This window comes from Trachypithecus francoisi, unplaced genomic scaffold (genome assembly GCF_009764315.1).
Source record: "Trachypithecus francoisi isolate TF-2019V2 unplaced genomic scaffold, Tfra_2.0 Lachesis_group3, whole genome shotgun sequence".
Lineage (NCBI taxonomy): Eukaryota > Metazoa > Chordata > Mammalia > Primates > Cercopithecidae > Trachypithecus > Trachypithecus francoisi.
Genome location: NW_022681468.1, coordinates 16658162 through 16676473, shown reverse-complemented (window position 1 = coordinate 16676473; position 18312 = coordinate 16658162). Strand labels below are relative to the sequence as shown.

The following is an 18312-nucleotide window of genomic DNA, read 5'->3' as shown; positions in this document are numbered from 1 at the left end:
ACTGCACTCCAGCATGGGTAACAGCATGAGACCTTGTCTCAAAATAATAATAATAATCAGAGTAGCTGATACCTAGAGCAATTGTCCTATGCCAGGTGCAATTCTCAGCATTTTACTTTAGTCCTTAAACAACGGCACCATGAGGGAGGAACTATAAAGGTCCCCATTTCACAGACGACAGAACTGAGACACAACAACACAGCTCACTGGTGACAAGGCTGGAAAGAAGACCTGGCGTGGGGCCCACATTGTTAACCCCTTGGCTGTTTGCCTAGTAATTATTCTTATTTTTTAAATAAAAAGTCATTCTGATGGCTTCTCCCAACACACGAATGGGCCCGTGGGCCACCAGGGTGTGGCTGCCCTGCTTTGTAGACCACTGTTCTGGAGTTCCAGCTCTAAAAATGTGGTGTATGAGCCACCCAGCCTCAGAATCCCTTGAGGTATCCGTTAAAATGTAGGTGTCTGGGCCCTGCCATGGGTCTATAGAATCACAGTCTCTGGGGGATGGCACCAGAGTCTGCATTTTGTCAGCATCTGGGCTGGTTCTGATGTGCTTGAGGTTGCAGGAGGGCTGCTGAACAGGATGCACACTTGCCTCTGGCACCTGCCCTCTGTCCACCTCGGCCCCGCCCCCTCTGTCCACCCTGGCCCCGCCAGGATGGGAGGTTGGAAATTGCAAGTGGAAAAGAGGGAGAGTTGCGGAGATGGCTGTTAACCAGGTGGGGAGGATTGAGAGAGTCAGCCATAAGGCAAAATTGATGAACGGGGCCAGGCGCAGTGGCTCACGCCTGTAATCCCAGCACTTTCGGAGGCGGAGGTATGCAAATCACTTGAGGTCAGGAGTTCAAAACCAGCCTGGCCAACATGGTAAAACCTCATCTCTACTAAAAATGCAAAAAATTAGCCGGGTGTGGTGGCTGGTGCCTGTATTCCCAGCTACTTGGAAGGCTGAGGCAGGAGAATCGCTTGAACCTAGGAGGAGGAGGTTGCAGTGAGCTGAGATCATGCCACTGCACTCCAGCCTGGTCAATGAGACTCTCTTAAAAGAGAGAGAGAGAGAGACACACACACACACACACACACACACACAGAGAGAGAGAGAGAGAGAGAGAGAGAAAGAGAGAGAGAGAGAGAAGTAGGCTCGCTGTGCATTAAGAGGGCACTTCCTCCATCAGCATGTCCTCCAGAATTAAGGTCTTCAGTTTTAGTCGTCAGCCTATATTTCTTTGCATGTTTCACCATCTCAGGAACCCCATACTTTTCCAGGTTATACACAGATTGCCTAGACCTTCCATACCACACTGGCATTGCTTTCAGCATGTGTGAAGGGATAATCATCTTGCCCCATCCTATCATGTGATTTCATGTGTCATGTATACTAGATGCCAAATTTGTTAACAGAGGTCGATAGTGCTAAGACTATTACTGTGTTCCAGTAATGATAAAAAGGAAGAAGTGTACCTGTTGTGTGTTCATAAGGGAAATATTTTTAGTGTTTCACAACTAAAATCCCTAAATTAATCTGGAGCAGAAAAAAAAAAAATCCATCTCTCCAGAAAGATGCAGCATTTTGAGCATTTGTTAATGGAACTTCCAGAAATAGAAGGGATTCTTGCCATTTTTCTGATGTCCTGGAGGGTGTAACAAATGATGAACTTTACCAATCAGCTTCAAGAAGAGGAATTTAAGACATCTGGTATCATCACGACTCACAGGTCATCAGGAAAAGACAGGTTTAGATGACTCATTACACACACACATACTCCCAGATGTGCACGTTAATTCCAGAAGCTGAATAATAACTGAAATATTTGTGCAAATGTATATGTCAACTTCCCAGTTCCAAATGCCATTCCAATTTTTAGAACAATAAAGTTCTTATCAGTTATAAATTTTGCATAAATATTTTATATTTTCACGATTGTCCTAGCTCTTTGACAGTTGCGGTCATTGTCTTAAGTTGTTGACTAGCGCCTCATAACGGGTATTCAAAATTTCTTTCAAGTAAAATATTTATAAAGTTCACGTTATGCTTATATATTACTGCGTTGCCCTAGCTCGCCCGCACAAGCCCTTAGAGCACAACTTGGTCTGGGCAGAATTTGGTTGCTATCGGCTTCCGTAGCGTCCCTAACGACTTCCGCCTCTGTCGGGCCGCCGTGGTGGAGGAACTTCCGGCAGCGGCAGCTCAAGTGGCGAAGGCAAGATGGTGAGTGACTAAGGGTTTCTTTCCGCTGGTGGTCGCGGTGCGATGGGGTCGCCGCGGCCTGAGGCGAGAGACAGAGGCGGCTGCCCGAGGAACTGGGACTGCCCTCTTCTCCTCCTGCCGGCCTAATCTCGGCGGGTGGAGGCTCCCAGAGACCGCGCTCAGGTCCACCGCGGGCCGGGGCCGACTAGCGGGCCTTACCCGGGGGTCCTGGGGCCGGGGCTCAGCGCAGAGAGGTCTTCTGCGTGGGCTTATGGGGCGGCAGAACGGATCAGGTCCCTGGCTTTGCTGTTCCGCCGACCAGGGCTTTGCTGATCGGCGCTGGGAGTTTCGGGGGCGCCTCCTCGAGTCACGGGGAAAAATGCTTTTTGAGTCGGGCAGCCGAAGGGTGCTGGAGAAGAGGGTGGGATTCGTTCCACCTGAGGAGGGGAGAGCGGAGTCGTGGAAGGCCTTTCGGAGCTGGGGGCGTTTGAAGGAGGCCTTAAAGACACTATTATGACAGGCGGAGCTCAAACGGAAAGGGCCCGTGGTGCAGTAGTAATAATAAAAACAGCTAGCATTTATTCATCAATTCACTAAACAAGTATTTACTGAGCACTTGGTGTTTTGTTGTTGTTGTTGTTGTTAAACTTTTGGCTAGCTTCTGTTCCAGACACTGAGGATACAGGGGGTGAGCAGGTTTGATGAAGTCCCTGCCTTCATAGTGCGTACATTCTAGAGCAGAAGGCAGACAATAATCAGAAATATGATGTCAGGGGTGGGGTGGTCATTGTTGTATGGTTATTGTATAGAAAGGGAAAACATGGAGGGGTGGCTGCTTTTTATAGAGTCAGCGAAAGTCGCTCTGAGGAGGTGAAATTTGCGCGGACCGAAATTGAGGGAGTAACCCCTGCAGATGTCTGAGGGAAATGTGGTCCAGACAGAAGATACAGCAAATGCAAAGAACCTGAGATAGGAATGTTTAACCTGTATCGTGAACACCAAGAAAGCCAGATCTCATAGAGGTCGTTTTGTTTTGTTTTGTTTTGAGACAGAGTCTTGGTCTGTCATCCAGGCTAGAGTGCAGTGGCGCGATCTCCGCCTCCCGGGTTCAAGCGATTCTCCTGCCTCAGCCTCCCAAGTAGCTGCGACTACAGGCGCCCGCCACTACACCCGGCTAATTTTTGTATTTTTGTAGAGACGGCGTTTCACTATGTTGGCCAGGCTGGTTCTGAACTCCTGACCTTGTGATCCGCCCGCCTCGGCCTCCCAAAGTGGGATTACAGGCGTGAGCCACCGCACCCGGCCTCATAGAGGTCTTTTACGGATTTCTGTGTAGTATTCTAAGCATGTGCCAAGTACTTTTCCAGCATTTTCTCATTTATTACAACAGTTTCCTCGAGGTAATTTATTTTGCTAAGGAAGAAATGGAAACACAGTAAGTGGCTGTACTGGAACACAAACCCCATCGGTTTTTTTGTAGAACAGTAGAGAAACACCTAGGTTTTGGCATTCAGCAAACCTGAGTGTGATTTCTGGCTCCATCTCTGACAGGCTTTGTCACAACAGGCAAGTCATTTGAGCTCTCTGGACTTAGTTTTCTTATCTACAAATGGTGGGGGGGGGGGTAATGATAGTACCAATATCATAGTGTTTGTAAGAATTAAGTGGGATAATACTTGGAGAATGTTTAGGACACTGCTTGGCATATAGTAGGGGTTCAGTAATTAGTGTACTTGTTATTTGAGACTGAGAAACATGTAAAATGCCCAAGAGGTGAAGAAGTGTTGGTGTATTCATTTAGAAGTGCCTGCGTGGGGCTGATCTGAGGGAGCTGAGTGGGCCCTTCTAATCAGGAAGTTCACTCATCTTCATATTTAAAATGCCACCATTTCTGAGACATTGTTCAGTGTTAAGCATTGTCCTGTAACTGAAGGGCCTTTTAAAATCCGGAATCCCAATGAGTTTATTAATACACTAAGTTCTTAACACCTTAAAGTGATAGAGCTTTTCAGATTGAGAAGAAAGACCTGCCCGGAAACCCCCTGACTTTAGGGGTAGGAATTAGATAAGGTGCTATTGGAAGGAAAGTCTTCTGGATCTTGGTGTGATCTAAGTAAGGGGTAAATGATTGGTAAACATTTTTCAAGCATGTAAAATGACTTAGCTTTCATAGCCTAATTTTATGGAATATATTCTTGATAGCTTCAGTCTGGTAGTTTCCTATCAAAAGCTGTGAAGCTCCATATTTTCCCCTCAAGAGGGGGTGATCTTAAGACTCTCAGCCTCTTTGGTTGTATCTACTTCTCAATAGAGTTGTTCTTGATTCTAAGATGCAATCAATTGCGAGGTGTACCAGTAATCTATCAAATATCTTTTCAGGGAAAAAGAAATTCTGCCACACTAAATGCACACATTGACTGCAAGTATTACATCTTGTGTTCAAAAATGTTGAAATGAGGGAGAAATGTTACAGACTCACAGGACACGTTATAGACTCACAGGACAGTATGAAGGCGTTCTTTTCAAGTGATCATATTCTGAATTTACATCTGTGTCTGATTTTTCTCCTGCAGGGTCAAAGTCAGAGTGGTGGTCATGGTCCTGGAGGTGGCAAGAAGGATGACAAGGTAAATATGCCAGATTTGTCCTGTGATACGAGCAAATTGTAGAAAATGTGGTCTCGGCTGAGAAGTTCTATGGGGATTCATGAGTTTTAAAAAGTAGAGTGATCCAGTAGTTTTTAAACTAGCCTGTCCTATAGATAGAATAAGTATGCTTTTCATGCTTTAGAAAAGGTTATTGACCTAACCATCAAATAGGTATTTAAGTGTGTAAAAGCAATGACCTTACAGAAGTATTGAAGTAAAATTGCCTATAATTTTGGTGTCTAATATCCTGAGGTATGAAGATTGCCTCAAGTTACCTAAACTTTTGGCATATAACTTGATTCTTACCCCTCTATACCTTATTGGAATAATATGACTCATTGTCACTTACGTGTGTGGTTAAAAGATTACATTTATTTTCATTTATTATTATTATTTGAGATGGAATCTTGTTCTGTCGCCCAGGCTGGAGTGCAATGGCGCGATCTTGGCTCACTGCAACCTCTGCCTCCCAGGTTCGAGTAATTCTCCTGTCTTAGCCTCCCGAGTAGCTGGGATTACAGGTGCCCACTACCACACCCGGCTAATTTTTGTATTTTTAGTAGAGATGGGGTTTCGCCACGTTGGCCAAGCTGGTCTTAAACTCCTGACCTCAAGTGATCTGCCTGCCTCAGCCTCCCAAATTGCTGGGATTACAGACGTGAGCCACTGCGCCCAGCTTACATTTACTCATCATATTTACTTATTAAAATTGCAGGAATGTGAAACAAGTCAGGTTTTTAATAACATCCTAAAAGATAAGGAAAGTTGTACCACCTGAAAATAGATGATGGTGGTACAGAAATAAATTTGTTTTAATATGATTTTCATGGGACTTTTTTTTCCTGCTGTTCTAACAACTCAAGGACAAGAAAAAGAAATATGAACCTCCTGTACCAACTAGAGTGGGGAAAAAGAAGAAGAAAACGAAGGGACCAGACGCTGCCAGCAAACTGCCACTGGGTAATGACATGGCTCCTCCTTGCCATCTTTCCAGTTCTTAGGAGAAACCATCTCTGTGCATGCAGCTTAGAGTCTGAAAGGGGAACAGGAAGTAGAGGGCAATTGAAGCTCTAGCTTTGTGATTCAGTTTCACCTAACTCTTGAGTGTGATGTTCCTCTAGGTTGGCATACAAGTTATCTTTTGTTTTAAAATACAGTATTATATGATTGTGTCTCACTTTAAGAAATGTCATCGTTTTTCTTTAAAGGCTCCTTTAGTGGATTAAAAGTATAGTGTTAACTTGGGAGGCTAAGGCAGGAGGAGAATCACTTGAACCTAGGAGGTGGATTGCAGTGAGCCAAGATTATGTCACTGTACTCTAGCCTGGATGACAGAGCAAGACTCCATCTCAAAATAAATAAATAAATAAAAGTATAGTTTTAAATTACAAAACGCAGGTTGAACTTTAGTAACTCAGAATCATGTATATTTGAAATGAAGGCCGGGCGCGGTGGCTCAAGCCTGTAATCCCAGCACTTTGGGAGGCCGAGACGGGTGGATCACAAGGTCAGGAGATCGAGACCATCCTGGCTAACACGGTGAAACCCCGTCTCTACTAAAAAAATACAAAAAAATTAGCCAGGCGAGATGGCGGGCGCCTGTAGTCCCAGCTACTCGGGAGGCTGAGGCAGGAGAATGGCGTAAACCCGGGAGGCGGAGCTTGCAGTGAGCCGAGATCGCGCCACTGCACTCCAGCCTGGGTGACAGAGCGAGACTCCATCTCAAAAAAAAAAAAAAAAAAAAAAAGAAATGAAATGCCACTGTGTTGAAATTCAGATCATGCAATGCCTGAAGTTACAATAAAATTTTTCAATGGCTTCCTGCCGAACATAGAATACAATTCATACCAGGCAATCTGACCCAGCCCACCTCTCCGATCTCAGCCCTGCCACCCCCCTTGCTCATTGGACACACTGCCTGCCTTACGTTTTTTTGACTTTTGTACATTTCAGGGCCTTTGCCCTCACTCGTCCTCTGCCTAAAATCTTCTTCTTCCCCCAGTTCTTGTCATGGCTACTTGCTTCTCATGATCTCTCAGGCTTCAGCTCAAATACCTCCCCAAACCCTCATCTAAATATGCTCCTCCCTGCTTAGAAGAAAAAACTAAGAAGAAATACTTAAACTACTTTAAAAAACATTGTTCAGTGAATTGAAGGAAATCAGTAAAACCAGCCATTAGTCTCCCATAACGAATTGGTATGGTGTTGGTACAGAAAAAGACACGCTACCAGAACAGAGTAGGAAGTCCAAAAACAGTCATATTACATGGATCTTTAATACACACTGAAGGTGCCGCCTCAGGTCTGTGGGAATAGGATAAGGCATTTCCATCAGAGAAACGCAAATCAAAACCACAATGAGATACCAGCTCACACCAGTTAGAATGGCGATGTGGAGAAAGAAATGGGAACACTTTTACAGGTTGGTGGGACTGTAAACTAGTTCAACCATTGTGGAAGACAGTGTGGTGATTCCTCAAGGATCTAGAACTAGAAATATCATTTGACCCAGCCATCCCATTACTGGGTATATACCCAAAGGATTATAAATCATGCTGCTATAAAGACACATGCACACGTATGTTTATTGTGGCACTATTCACAATAGCAAAGACTTGGAACCAACCCAAATGTCCATTAATGATAGACTAGATTAAGAAAATGTGGTACATATACACCATGGAATACTATGTAGCCATAAAAAAGGATGAGTTCACATCCTTTATAGGGACATGGATGAAGATGGAAACCATCATTCTAAGCAAACTATCGCAAGGACAGAAAACCAAACACCGCATGTTCTCACTCATAGGTGGGAATTGAACAATGAGAACACTTGGACACAGGGTGGGGAACATCACACACCGGGGCCTGCTGTAGGGTGGGGGGAGGGGGGAGGGATAGCATTAGGAGATATACCTAATGAAAATGACGAGTTAATGGGTGCAGCACACCAACATGGCACACGTATACATATGCAACAAATCTGCACGTTGTGCACATGTATCCTAGAACTTAAAGTATAATAAAAAAATTTTTTTTAAGTATATATAAAAGGCATTTCAAAAATTTTTGTCCAAAGGAAATGAAATTAGATTCTTGACTCTTGCCAAATGGAATACAGGTATATGTGTGAAAATAAATAAATGAAAATTAACCTTAGGGAAGAAGAAAGTTTTTGAAGTAAATGGGAAAACCCAGAAACCATAAAAGAAAAGGTTGACATATTTGTCTATGATACAATTCCCAGCACTTTGTGAGGCCAAGGCGGGTGGATCATGAGGTCAGGAGATTGGAACCATCCTGGCTACCACGTTGAAACCATCTCTACTAAAAATCCAAAAAGTTAGCCGGGTGTGGTGGCACGCGCCTGTAATTCCAACTACTCAGGAGGCTGAGGCAGGAGAATCACTTGAACCCAGGAGGCAGAGGTTGCAATGAGCCGAGATGGCACCACTGCACTCCAGCCTGGGTGACAGAGCAAGACTCTGTCTCAAAAAAAAAAAAAAGACACAATTCCTATGTGGCTTGAGACTTCAAAGCCAAAAGAAACAATCATACGTGGAAAACATATTTGCCATATATGTGATAAACGGGGTTAATATCCCTGATATTTCAAAATTCTACAAATAGATGAGTATGTATACAGCCAGCATGCAACAGTGTATATACTGGACTGAGAAACCTATGTAACTTTTTATTAGTGCCTATGGGAAAAAATGAACCAGACCCAGGTATCTGATGGGTCAGTAGCTTTTTTCTTCTTTATACAGACTATTCAGCCAGGGTATGTCATTTGGGGCTATTTGGTCATAAACCCCATCCCCATTTTGAAAGTCTTGATCATATAACAGCCAAACTCCCTTTTCCATTTTGGCACCTGCTTACTTAGAGTTACTAAACTGAATTTTTCTGAAGCTATCTCCAACAAAAATGAGCTTATTTTAAAATCTTTTTTTTTTTTTTCTTTGAGACGGAGTCTTGCTCTGTCGCCCAGGCTGGAGTGCAGTGGCCGGATCTCAGCTCACTGCAAGCTCCACCTCCCAGGTTCACGCCATTCTCCTGCCTCAGCCTCCCGAGTAGCTGGGACTATAGGCGCCCACCACCTCACCTGGCTAGTTTTTTGTATTTTTTAGTAGAGACGGGGTTTCACCGTGTTAGCCAGGATGGTCTCAATCTCCTGACCTCGTGATCCGCCCATCTCGGCCTCCCAAAGTGCTGGGATTACAGGCTTGAGCCACCGCGCCCGGCCTATTTTAAAATCTTAATTCCTTACTTGCAAACTTCAGGGTCCACGTATAATGAAACTTGATATTTTAATTTCAGTGACACCTCACACTCAGTGCCGGTTAAAATTACTGAAGTTAGAGAGAATTAAAGACTATCTTCTCATGGAGGAAGAATTCATTAGAAATCAGGAACAAATGAAACCATTAGAAGAAAAGCAAGAGGTGAGTTGAAAAGTTACTTCATTTTCTTTTTTACAAATTGAATTCTATTTAGAACCTAAAATTGTCAACAAATAAATGAAATTCAAGTAGTTGAACCTGTCCAGGCTTTCATGAAGTATTATTAGTTGCCTTTTATGAAGCATCAGCTGCTTTGCAAATCTAGCGAACTATCAGGATCATCTACTTTTAGGTCTAGTCTGTTTTCCTTGGCATTTTCATATATAGGAGGAAAGATCAAAAGTGGATGATCTGAGGGGGACCCCGATGTCAGTAGGAACCTTGGAAGAGATCATTGATGACAATCATGCCATCGTGTCTACATCTGTGGGCTCAGAACACTACGTCAGCATTCTTTCATTTGTAGACAAGGATCTGCTGGAACCTGGCTGCTCGGTCCTGCTCAATCACAAGGTGAGGTGATAGTCTTTTTCAAAAGCCCATGGAAGTGCTTTCTCTTTTCACTGAGATCCATCTTCCTGTCCCATGGAAGTAGATCACCAAAGCACTCCTGAGGCAGGAGACGGATGTCGTGATTGGCATTGCTTTGCTGTAAACAGATCCAGCAAACCTCACGTTCCTGTGTTCAACCTTGATGTTTCCTGTTAGGTGCATGCCGTGATAGGGGTGCTGATGGATGACACGGATCCCCTGGTCACAGTGATGAAGGTGGAAAAGGCCCCCCAGGAGACCTATGCGGATATTGGGGGGTTGGACAACCAAATTCAGGAAATTAAGGTATGATTGGTAACCATCTCTGGGTTTTTTTTTGAGTTTTGGTTTCTGCTGTCCCATTTAGGATACTTTGGAATTGTTTGATATGTTTGCTTGTTTATTAATCAAACCAGTAGCTGAGACAGAGCTTGCCAGTTGTGGTATCTTTGTATTTGTTAATACTGAGTGAGGTGATAGAAATAACAATCAGTTGTGTGATGGTTCCTGCAGCAGCTGCAGCTTCATTCTTTTTATATGTAATGTTGACTGCACGTCTGTGTGAATATGTAATGTTTCTGACTGTGTTGACTTCCGTTGTGTTTATCTGGAAGCCTCCAGTGCTTTGTGGAGCTAGCATGTGTACTTGCACACATTTAGACAGTGGTGGGGTTGGAGCATAATCCCAGTGCCTTCAGTGGCCCTGGGGGCTGCAGGGAATGTGGTCATTGAGGATGGCTGTGGGCTGTCTGCATGTTCTTTCATAGGGAAGTCATTCCGAGCCATCACAGATCTCTGCCAAGGACCTCTGAGGCAGCTGAGAAATAGCCATAATGTCCCTAGATGGGAACAGCCATCAGGAAGTCTTTCCCGGTCCTATCTGTAGTTTAATTGAAAAGGGTGAACTTTAGCTTTCTTAAGTCTCTGTTGCTCAAGAAGAGCTCCAGGCTGACTTCTACTAGAAAGTAAAAGGGGAATTGGGTGCGACAGGGAGATGTAACGGGTGCAGGGAACTCAAGTAGAACACGTGTCATCTTCAGTATGTCTTTGCCGCTAATAGAAATCAAGCACATTGTCTCTAAGAAGAGGAATTGAGATTTTTACTTATTTTTGTTGAAAGCAAGATATTCTTATGTTGCCGATTAGTAAATATGCTAATAATTTCAGTAAAGCCTTTCATTTTTACTACTTTTCATAGGAATCTGTGGAGCTTCCTCTCACCCATCCTGAATATTATGAAGAGATGGGTATAAAGCCTCCTAAGGGGGTCATTCTCTATGGTCCACCTGGCACAGGTATGCTCTGTTTTTGACACTTTCCAGGCACCCAGCTGGTCTCTTGAGCAGCAGCATTGGCTAGTTATAACTACTGAACTAGTAAGTGAGGACACCACAATTCCTTAATGTAAAACAGGGCTGCTCAACCTTGTCTACATGTTGGAATCACCTTGGGAGCTTTAAAAATACTGATGCAAAAAAAAAAAGAGAAAAAAAGCCTGAGCAACTTGGCGAAACCCCGTCTCTATAAAAAATTAGCCGGGTGTGGTGGTGCATGCCTGTAGTCCCAGCTACCCAAGAGGCTGAGGTAGGGGGATCACTTGAGCCCTGGAAGTCGAGGCTACAGTGAGCTGTGATCACACCACTGCATTCCAGCCTGGGCAACAGAGTGAAAACCTGTCTCAAAAAAAGAAAAAAAAAAAATGATGCCTGGCCCCATCCCCAAAGATTTTGATCTATTCATCTGGAGTATGGCCAAGTCTGGGAGCCATAGTGGAGAAGTGCTACTTTAAAAGCTCTATTCTGAGCACAGTGGCTCATGCCAGTAATCCCAGCACTTTGGGAGGTCAAGGTGGGTGGATGACTTGAAGCCAGGAGTTCAAGACCAGCCTGGCCAATGTGGTGAAACCCCATCTCTACTAAAAATACAAAAACTGGCTGGGTGTGGTAGTGCACATCTGTAGTCCAGCTACTCGGGAGGCTGAGGCAGGAAAACTGCTTGAACCTGGGATACAGAGGCTGCAGTGAGCTGAGATCATGCCACCGCATTCCAGCCTGGGTGACAGAGCGAGACTGTCTCCTAAAAAGAAAAGCTCTATTCTGCAGTATCAGATTCATTTAAGCACAGTCATTTGAGAGAATTGAGTGTTCCTAAGAGGATCCATGCTGAGGGGTGCCCACAATGGAGAGACTGGGAGACGCCTGTACCCAGAGGCCGAGAGCTAGAAGAGATTGCTCTCCTACATCCCCTCAACTTACAGCTTAGGAAATTATGTTTCAGAGTGGCCGGTGACTAACCCAAGGCCCCTCTGGGAGTTGAGCTAGTAACAGGGCTGGAGCTGGAACATAGGTCTCCTGACCCACAGCTGCAGGCCCCCTGTGGGGCTCTAGTACTAAAGGGGCTGCGGTACAGGGCTGGGAGGCAGGACTGGACAGGCAAGTCTGTCAGAGGAGCAGGCAGCTTGTTCAGTGAGCCCTCTGACCACAGAAGCAGCCCAGTGGCTAGACTTGGCTGCTTCTGCACTATAAGATCCTATCCACTGGAAAGGTCCTCTTTATTTTCTGTTCACCTTCCCTCACTGATGCTTTCAGGGAGCAGTTCAGCCTTTGCATCTGCTACTCTGCCGAACATCATTGCCACATGTTGCAAAGCTGAGCTTTGTGTCTGCCATCCCATTTCTGGGAAGTCTTCCCTGTCACATACCAGCTAGCCGCCTCCACACTCCTCCTGTGCCAGCCTGAGGCTGCCAGTTCTGCCCCTAACTGCCTCTGTATCCTAAGGCACCCACCCAGCTCTTGCCAGGTCCTCACAGACCACCAAAGGGTCCTAGGTCTTCCAATTCAAAAATTCTCAAGTTGGGCACTCTTTGCTGACTCTTGTTTTTCTTTTCTTTCTTTCTTTTTTTTTTTGAGGCGGAGTTTCACTCTTGTTGCCCAGGCTGGAGCGCAATGGCATGATCTTGGCTCACCGCAACCTCTGCCTCCAGGGTTCAAGCGATTCTTCTGCCTTAGCCTCCCAGGTTCAAGCGATTCTCCTGCCTCAGCCTCCCGAGTAGCTAGGATTACAAGCATGTGCTGGCTAATATTGTAATTTTTTTAGTAGAGACAGGGTTTCTCCATGTTGATCAGGCTGGTCTTGAACTCCCGGCCTCAGGTGATCCTCCCGCCTCAGCCTCCCAAAGTGCTGGGATTACAGGCGTGAGCCACCGCGCCCGGCCGGCTGACTCTTGTTTTTAACCTGAAAGTGAAATATCAGCAAGTAGAGCAGTATTGGAAATGATGTCTGAGCTCTTCCCTGAGATCAGTGGGAGGAACTGCCTCTCCCTTGGAAGGGCATGTCACAGCAGCTCTCATTGTGGGCTTCATCGAGAGCTGGTCGTGTCTCAGCTTTCTGAGCTGGCAGCAAGCCCACCCAGTAGCTACTCTTTTGGAGCAGCGGGCACTGCATGCTTGGAGCTCAGGAACACTGTGTGTGTCTCCTTAGGGGCAAAGCTAGGATTCCCAGACCTTTTTTCCCAGCACTGATCGTTTCCTAGGACTTTAGTTTGGCTCTCCAGCCCTGGGTTGGGTGGGTCAGGTTAATGTATGCAACTTTGAAGGGGCCCAAGAAAGGCTCAACCAGAGAAAAAAATGCGATGTATTTCATTAATAGTACAAAGCAATTCTTCATACGGGTAATTATAGTTCACAGTTCTTCAGGGGAAACTGGGTCAAGGTTGGAAAATAACCAAGTAAAAAGTATTTTCTGACGTTATCATGATAAGTTTAGGAAAATAGCTAAGGATAATCCAAACATGTGAGTAGATTTTTCTAAATGTCCTCTTGTCTACTCAGGACAACAGAATGTGGCAACACCTGAATTGGTGACATGCCTTAGCATGGGGGCCCACCTGTTTTTTGTGTCCATTTAAGGTGGTAATGATACGAGTTTTTAAGTTAAAACAGCACTTGAGGTATCTCTTTAAATCTTTTTTCATCTAAAATAGGTAAAACCTTGTTAGCCAAAGCTGTAGCAAACCAAACCTCAGCCACTTTCTTGAGAGTGGTTGGCTCTGAACTTATTCAGAAGTACCTAGGTGATGGGCCCAAACTCGTACGGGAATTGTTTCGAGTTGCCGAAGAACATGCACCGTCCATCGTGTTTATTGATGAAATTGACGCCATTGGGACAAAAAGGTAGACTTTCTCATGCTTATTTTGCCTTGTTTAGAGGGAACAGCGCATAGTTCTTCTCTTGAGAATGAACGATCTCGGGGGACTCTCTCTGTGGCCACAGTTCTTGCCGTGCGTGGTCTTCCATGGATGCTTTAGGCTCTGCTCTCCCAGGAGCCAGGTCACAACTGCCCAGGAGCTGTGAACGCCTGGAGATTGGTCAGTTGTGAATAACCATGTCTTGAGCACACACCCTGAGCCAGGACCATCTGGACTCTAGGGACACAGCTGTGAGCACAACAGGCTTTGCCCTGGAGGAGCTCACAGTCAGGTTGTAGGGATCAGACACCAAACGTGGAAACAAAATAAATGATAGTTTCAGGCACAGAAACTGCTGTGAAAAAATATGATCTGTAACTTGGCTGATGGGGAGTGTCTTAGTCCATTTGTGCTGCTGTAACAAAATGCCTTGGGACTGGTATTTTGTATAAAGAATAGAAAATGTATTTCCCACAGTTCTGGAGGCTGAGAAGCCCAAGATCAAGGCACTGGCATTGATGTCTAGTGAGGGCTGCTCTCTGCTTCTGAGATGGCACTTGTTCTGCAAAGGGGACAAATGTTCAGGAGACAAACGGAAGAGCAAAAAGGGCCTATGCTAGTTCCCTGCAGCATTTTTATAAGGAATACATGCTGTACAAGGCCTTTTTTTTTATAAGGAACTCATGCAGTATAAGGCTCTGCCTCATGCCTTTAGCCCTCTCCAAAAGGCCTCATCTCTTAACCACCCAGTAGGGATTAAGTTTCAACACATAAATTTGGGGAATTACATTCAGACCATGGCAGGGAGTACTGAATTTGTTTTTTTCTGAGCGTAATTGAGGGAGTGCCATGTGAGTTAAACAGGAATGTTTGTTAAGGTGTTTTGTCAAAATGAGGTCGTTGCTGTAATTCCTCTTGAGCAGGCAATCAGTTGGGTCTTCATTCCTTCCCTTTTTTTTCCCAAAGATATGACTCCAATTCTGGTGGGGAGAGAGAAATTCAGCGAACAATGTTGGAACTGCTGAACCAGTTGGATGGATTTGATTCTAGGGGAGATGTGAAAGTTATCATGGCCACAAACCGAATAGAAACTCTGGATCCAGCACTTATCAGGCCAGGTTAAATCTGCTTTTGTTTCATCATGATTAATGTGTTTATACATTTAAGTGTGCTTTGGGAGGCCTATCAAATGATACATAAAAAAGCAAAAACTGCAGTGAAACTTAGGATAATTTACCAAAAATAGGTCCCCTTGAGGCGAGAGTTAAAACAGAACATGATACAGTCTGTGCACCTCGGCCCTTTGAATTCCAGTCTTATATCTTGATCTTTTCCATAATATTCCCTTTTTAGCCTCAAGAACTGGCTGCTTTTTCTGGAAGAAATAATTCATGTGATGGTAGGATTTGTTGTTTTTACATTCAGGTAGCATCAGAAGAAACAGTGATTTGTTTGCTGTCTTTTGTAATGTTTCTAACACGACAGGTCTGTCCAATTTCACTCAGGAATTGCTCCTTTCATTTATTTCTGAAGGTACCAAAGTAGACAGAGTTTCTTTTAAATGAAGAGAATTCAAATGTAGAAATTTACAAACTACAAAAATGTATGGTTACTTTTTAAGATTTGGACATCCTTCCCACAGAATACTGTCTGACTGAAACTTCGTATGTAAGGAGATGGGGTGAGGCCTCTGAGCCATGGCCGAGCCTGGGTTTTGATGGTGGTGTGACTTAAAAACTTTTCGTACCTGCAGGCCGCATTGACAGGAAGATTGAGTTCCCCCTGCCTGATGAAAAGACGAAGAAGCGCATCTTTCAGATTCACACAAGCAGGATGACGCTGGCTGATGATGTAACCCTGGACGACTTGATCATGGCTAAAGATGACCTCTCTGGTGCTGACATCAAGGTGAGAGCCTAGCTGTGTCAGCTCATTTCTGGGAATGTGGCCGTCAATCAGGAAAAAGTCTGTATGTGCTTTTGGGATGGTGGCTGGCCTGGACAGATGGGTGTCTGTATTTTAATCATCATATTGGTTTATGATTACATCCAAATAGTATATGTGCTTGTTATTTGAAGTCATTTTTAATGCATTATTTTATGCAGTGAATGACCCTAAGGCTGTAGCCACAAGGCTGAGTTGCTGGTACTAAGCTGCCTTAGACCCAGGTGACTTTCTCAAGGTGTGTCAAATGTAGTTGCTCAGTGCCATGTCAAGGGAAGGGTATGTCCTGGGAGAACTCTCCCCAGAGCTGCAGAGTGGGGACCAAGCACCCACTGCATTCATGTCCCAATCTGTGTTCTGGAAGGTTCTACCAGATTACACCTCTTGGTTTTATGACAAATGTACATGAGTTAGGACATTTCCTCCCAGCTGATCAGAATTTACAGCAAGGCCTGGCAGTGTTGAATGTGGGTTCAGCTTGCTTTCCCTGGGAAGAGCTGGGTTTTCGTCAGTCATAAGTGCCATGGTTAGGTAGGGACAGCACAAGCAGTGCCTTTCCAGGTCAGCACCTGCCCTGAGCCCACAGATCATTGGCAGTTAGTCATAGAGAACTAGGTGTCTCTGTTGGTGAGTAAAATCTATCTTCTTTTTAAAAAATTGAAAGATCTTAACATTTTATTTTTAAGATAAAAACTTACTTTGACAATTTTCAAGCCTTCAAAAGAGTTGCAACAATAGCACAGTGATTTGCCAAGAGTTAACATTTTACCCATTTGCCTTTTCTCTTTCTATACACAAAACTTTCACCCGAACCATTTGAAGTAAATGACCTGATGGCCATCACCAAACAAACTTCTGTGCCAGGATTGTGTTTTTTGCCGCATCATGTTTTTGCCACAGTAATTACTGGCCAAAAGAAAAAGAAAACAGTAACAATAACCCCTGTAACATGTTCATTTGCTGTCCCTCTCTATCTGTTTCCTTCATTTCTCTTTCCTTTCTAAACAGATCAGGCCTAAAACAATAACAGTAACCCATGTAACATGGGTTATTGTTTTCTTTTACTTTGGGCAAGTAATTACTGAGAAATTAAATAGATTGGAATAAATGCTATGCTCTATAGTATTATTCCATAGTATAGATACTGCCACTTAGAGTATCTAACCAGAACACATGTTCTCTTATGACTATAGGTAAATGAAATAGACATATACTGTCAATTGCCTCTAAGTTTCAGGGCATAATTTCGTTTGTTTCCTAGGAATATTATTCTCTTTAAGGAAAGTGGTGGTGTAAGAATTTACTGACTTGCCAAGCCACATAGCTTGTTAGAACCTGAGCCAAAACTAGAACCCACAGCCCCGACCCTTGGGCCAGTCTTCTTAGTTACAGTAACTTCCAGTTTAAGCCACTTCACATCCTTTCAGAAAATAGGATGCTTAAAACATTTTTTAAAAAATCAAAATCTTTCCCAAATAAGCAATTTGTGTTTAGTCTAGGTGTCTCATGCTTTATTTCAGAATAGATTTTTTTTTTTTTTTTGAGGTGGAGTTTCGCTCGTTGCCCAGGCTAGAGTACAGTGGCATGATCTTGGCTCACTGCAACCTCCGCCTCCCTGGTTCAAGCAATTCTCCTGCCTCAGCCTCCCCAGTAGCTGGGATTATAGGTGCCTGCCACCGTCCCCGGCTAATGTTTTCTATTTTTAGTAGAAACGGGGTTTCACCATGTTGGCCAGGCTGGTCTTGAACTCCTGACCTCAGGCGATCCGCCTGCCTTGGTGCTGGGATTACAGATGTGAACCACTGCGCCCAGCTTCAGAATAGCTTTTTCGGAATTCCTTGTTAGAATAAAAATAAATATTTCACTTTTGAACACACTGTTCTTTCTTACAGGCAATCTGTACAGAAGCTGGTCTGATGGCCTTAAGAGAACGTAGAATGAAAGTAACAAATGAAGACTTCAAAAAATCTAAAGAAAATGTTCTTTATAAGAAACAGGAAGGCACCCCTGAGGGGCTGTATCTCTAGTGAACCACGGCTGCCATCAGGAAAATGGTTGGGAAATTTCTCAATCCCTGAAAGGGATGAGGTTGGGGGAGTTGCTCAGAAGAATCCCTGTTCCCATTGATTTTTATTAGCAAAGCATCCTGTGTCTTTTGGAGTACGATGTGTAAGTGCCCATTGGGTGGTCTGTCTGTTGGTCACTGTGCAGCAGCCTGCTTCCCAATAAAGCGTGCTCTTGCACATACACTTCCTGTTTCTGCAGTCTCCACACACACCTACCGCTCAGCAGCAGGCTGTGGGTGGACCCAGCTGCAGGGAAGCCTCTGGACAGGAACTCAGGCTGCAGTCCCAAGGAGTGTGGACCTCACTATGCGTTCCCCGCGTCACACCCCCAGAGCTGGCGTTCAACAGTCATTACGGCGGGAAATGGTCATTACCACAGAGCCAGGGATATTCGTT

General features: G+C 44.4%; 1 protein-coding gene across 1 annotated transcript; it reads left to right on the top strand.

Moving 5' to 3' along the window:
• The first annotated feature begins 2111 nt into the window (after positions 1-2111).
• Positions 2112-18099, top strand: PSMC1 (proteasome 26S subunit, ATPase 1). The gene is made up of 11 exons (XM_033191626.1): positions 2112-2212; positions 4765-4818; positions 5703-5799; positions 9166-9290; positions 9516-9701; positions 9897-10025; positions 10918-11014; positions 13702-13891; positions 14873-15024; positions 15660-15814; positions 17743-18099. The coding sequence occupies exons 1-11, from the start codon at positions 2210-2212 to the stop codon at positions 17875-17877; spliced, it is 1323 nt and encodes a 440-aa protein (XP_033047517.1). The 5' UTR covers positions 2112-2209; the 3' UTR covers positions 17878-18099.
• Positions 18100-18312: the final 213 nt, after the last annotated feature.

What these genes read in the sequence shown, in the direction of transcription:
- PSMC1 (XM_033191626.1), top strand. An exon ending in CATTAGAAGAAAAGCAAGAG is followed by an intron (nt 9,291 to 9,515) that starts GTGAGTTGAAAA and finishes TTTCATATATAG; the next exon opens with GAGGAAAGATCAAAAGTGGA. An exon ending in TCTCTGGTGCTGACATCAAG is followed by an intron (nt 15,815 to 17,742) that starts GTGAGAGCCTAG and finishes TCTTTCTTACAG; the next exon opens with GCAATCTGTACAGAAGCTGG.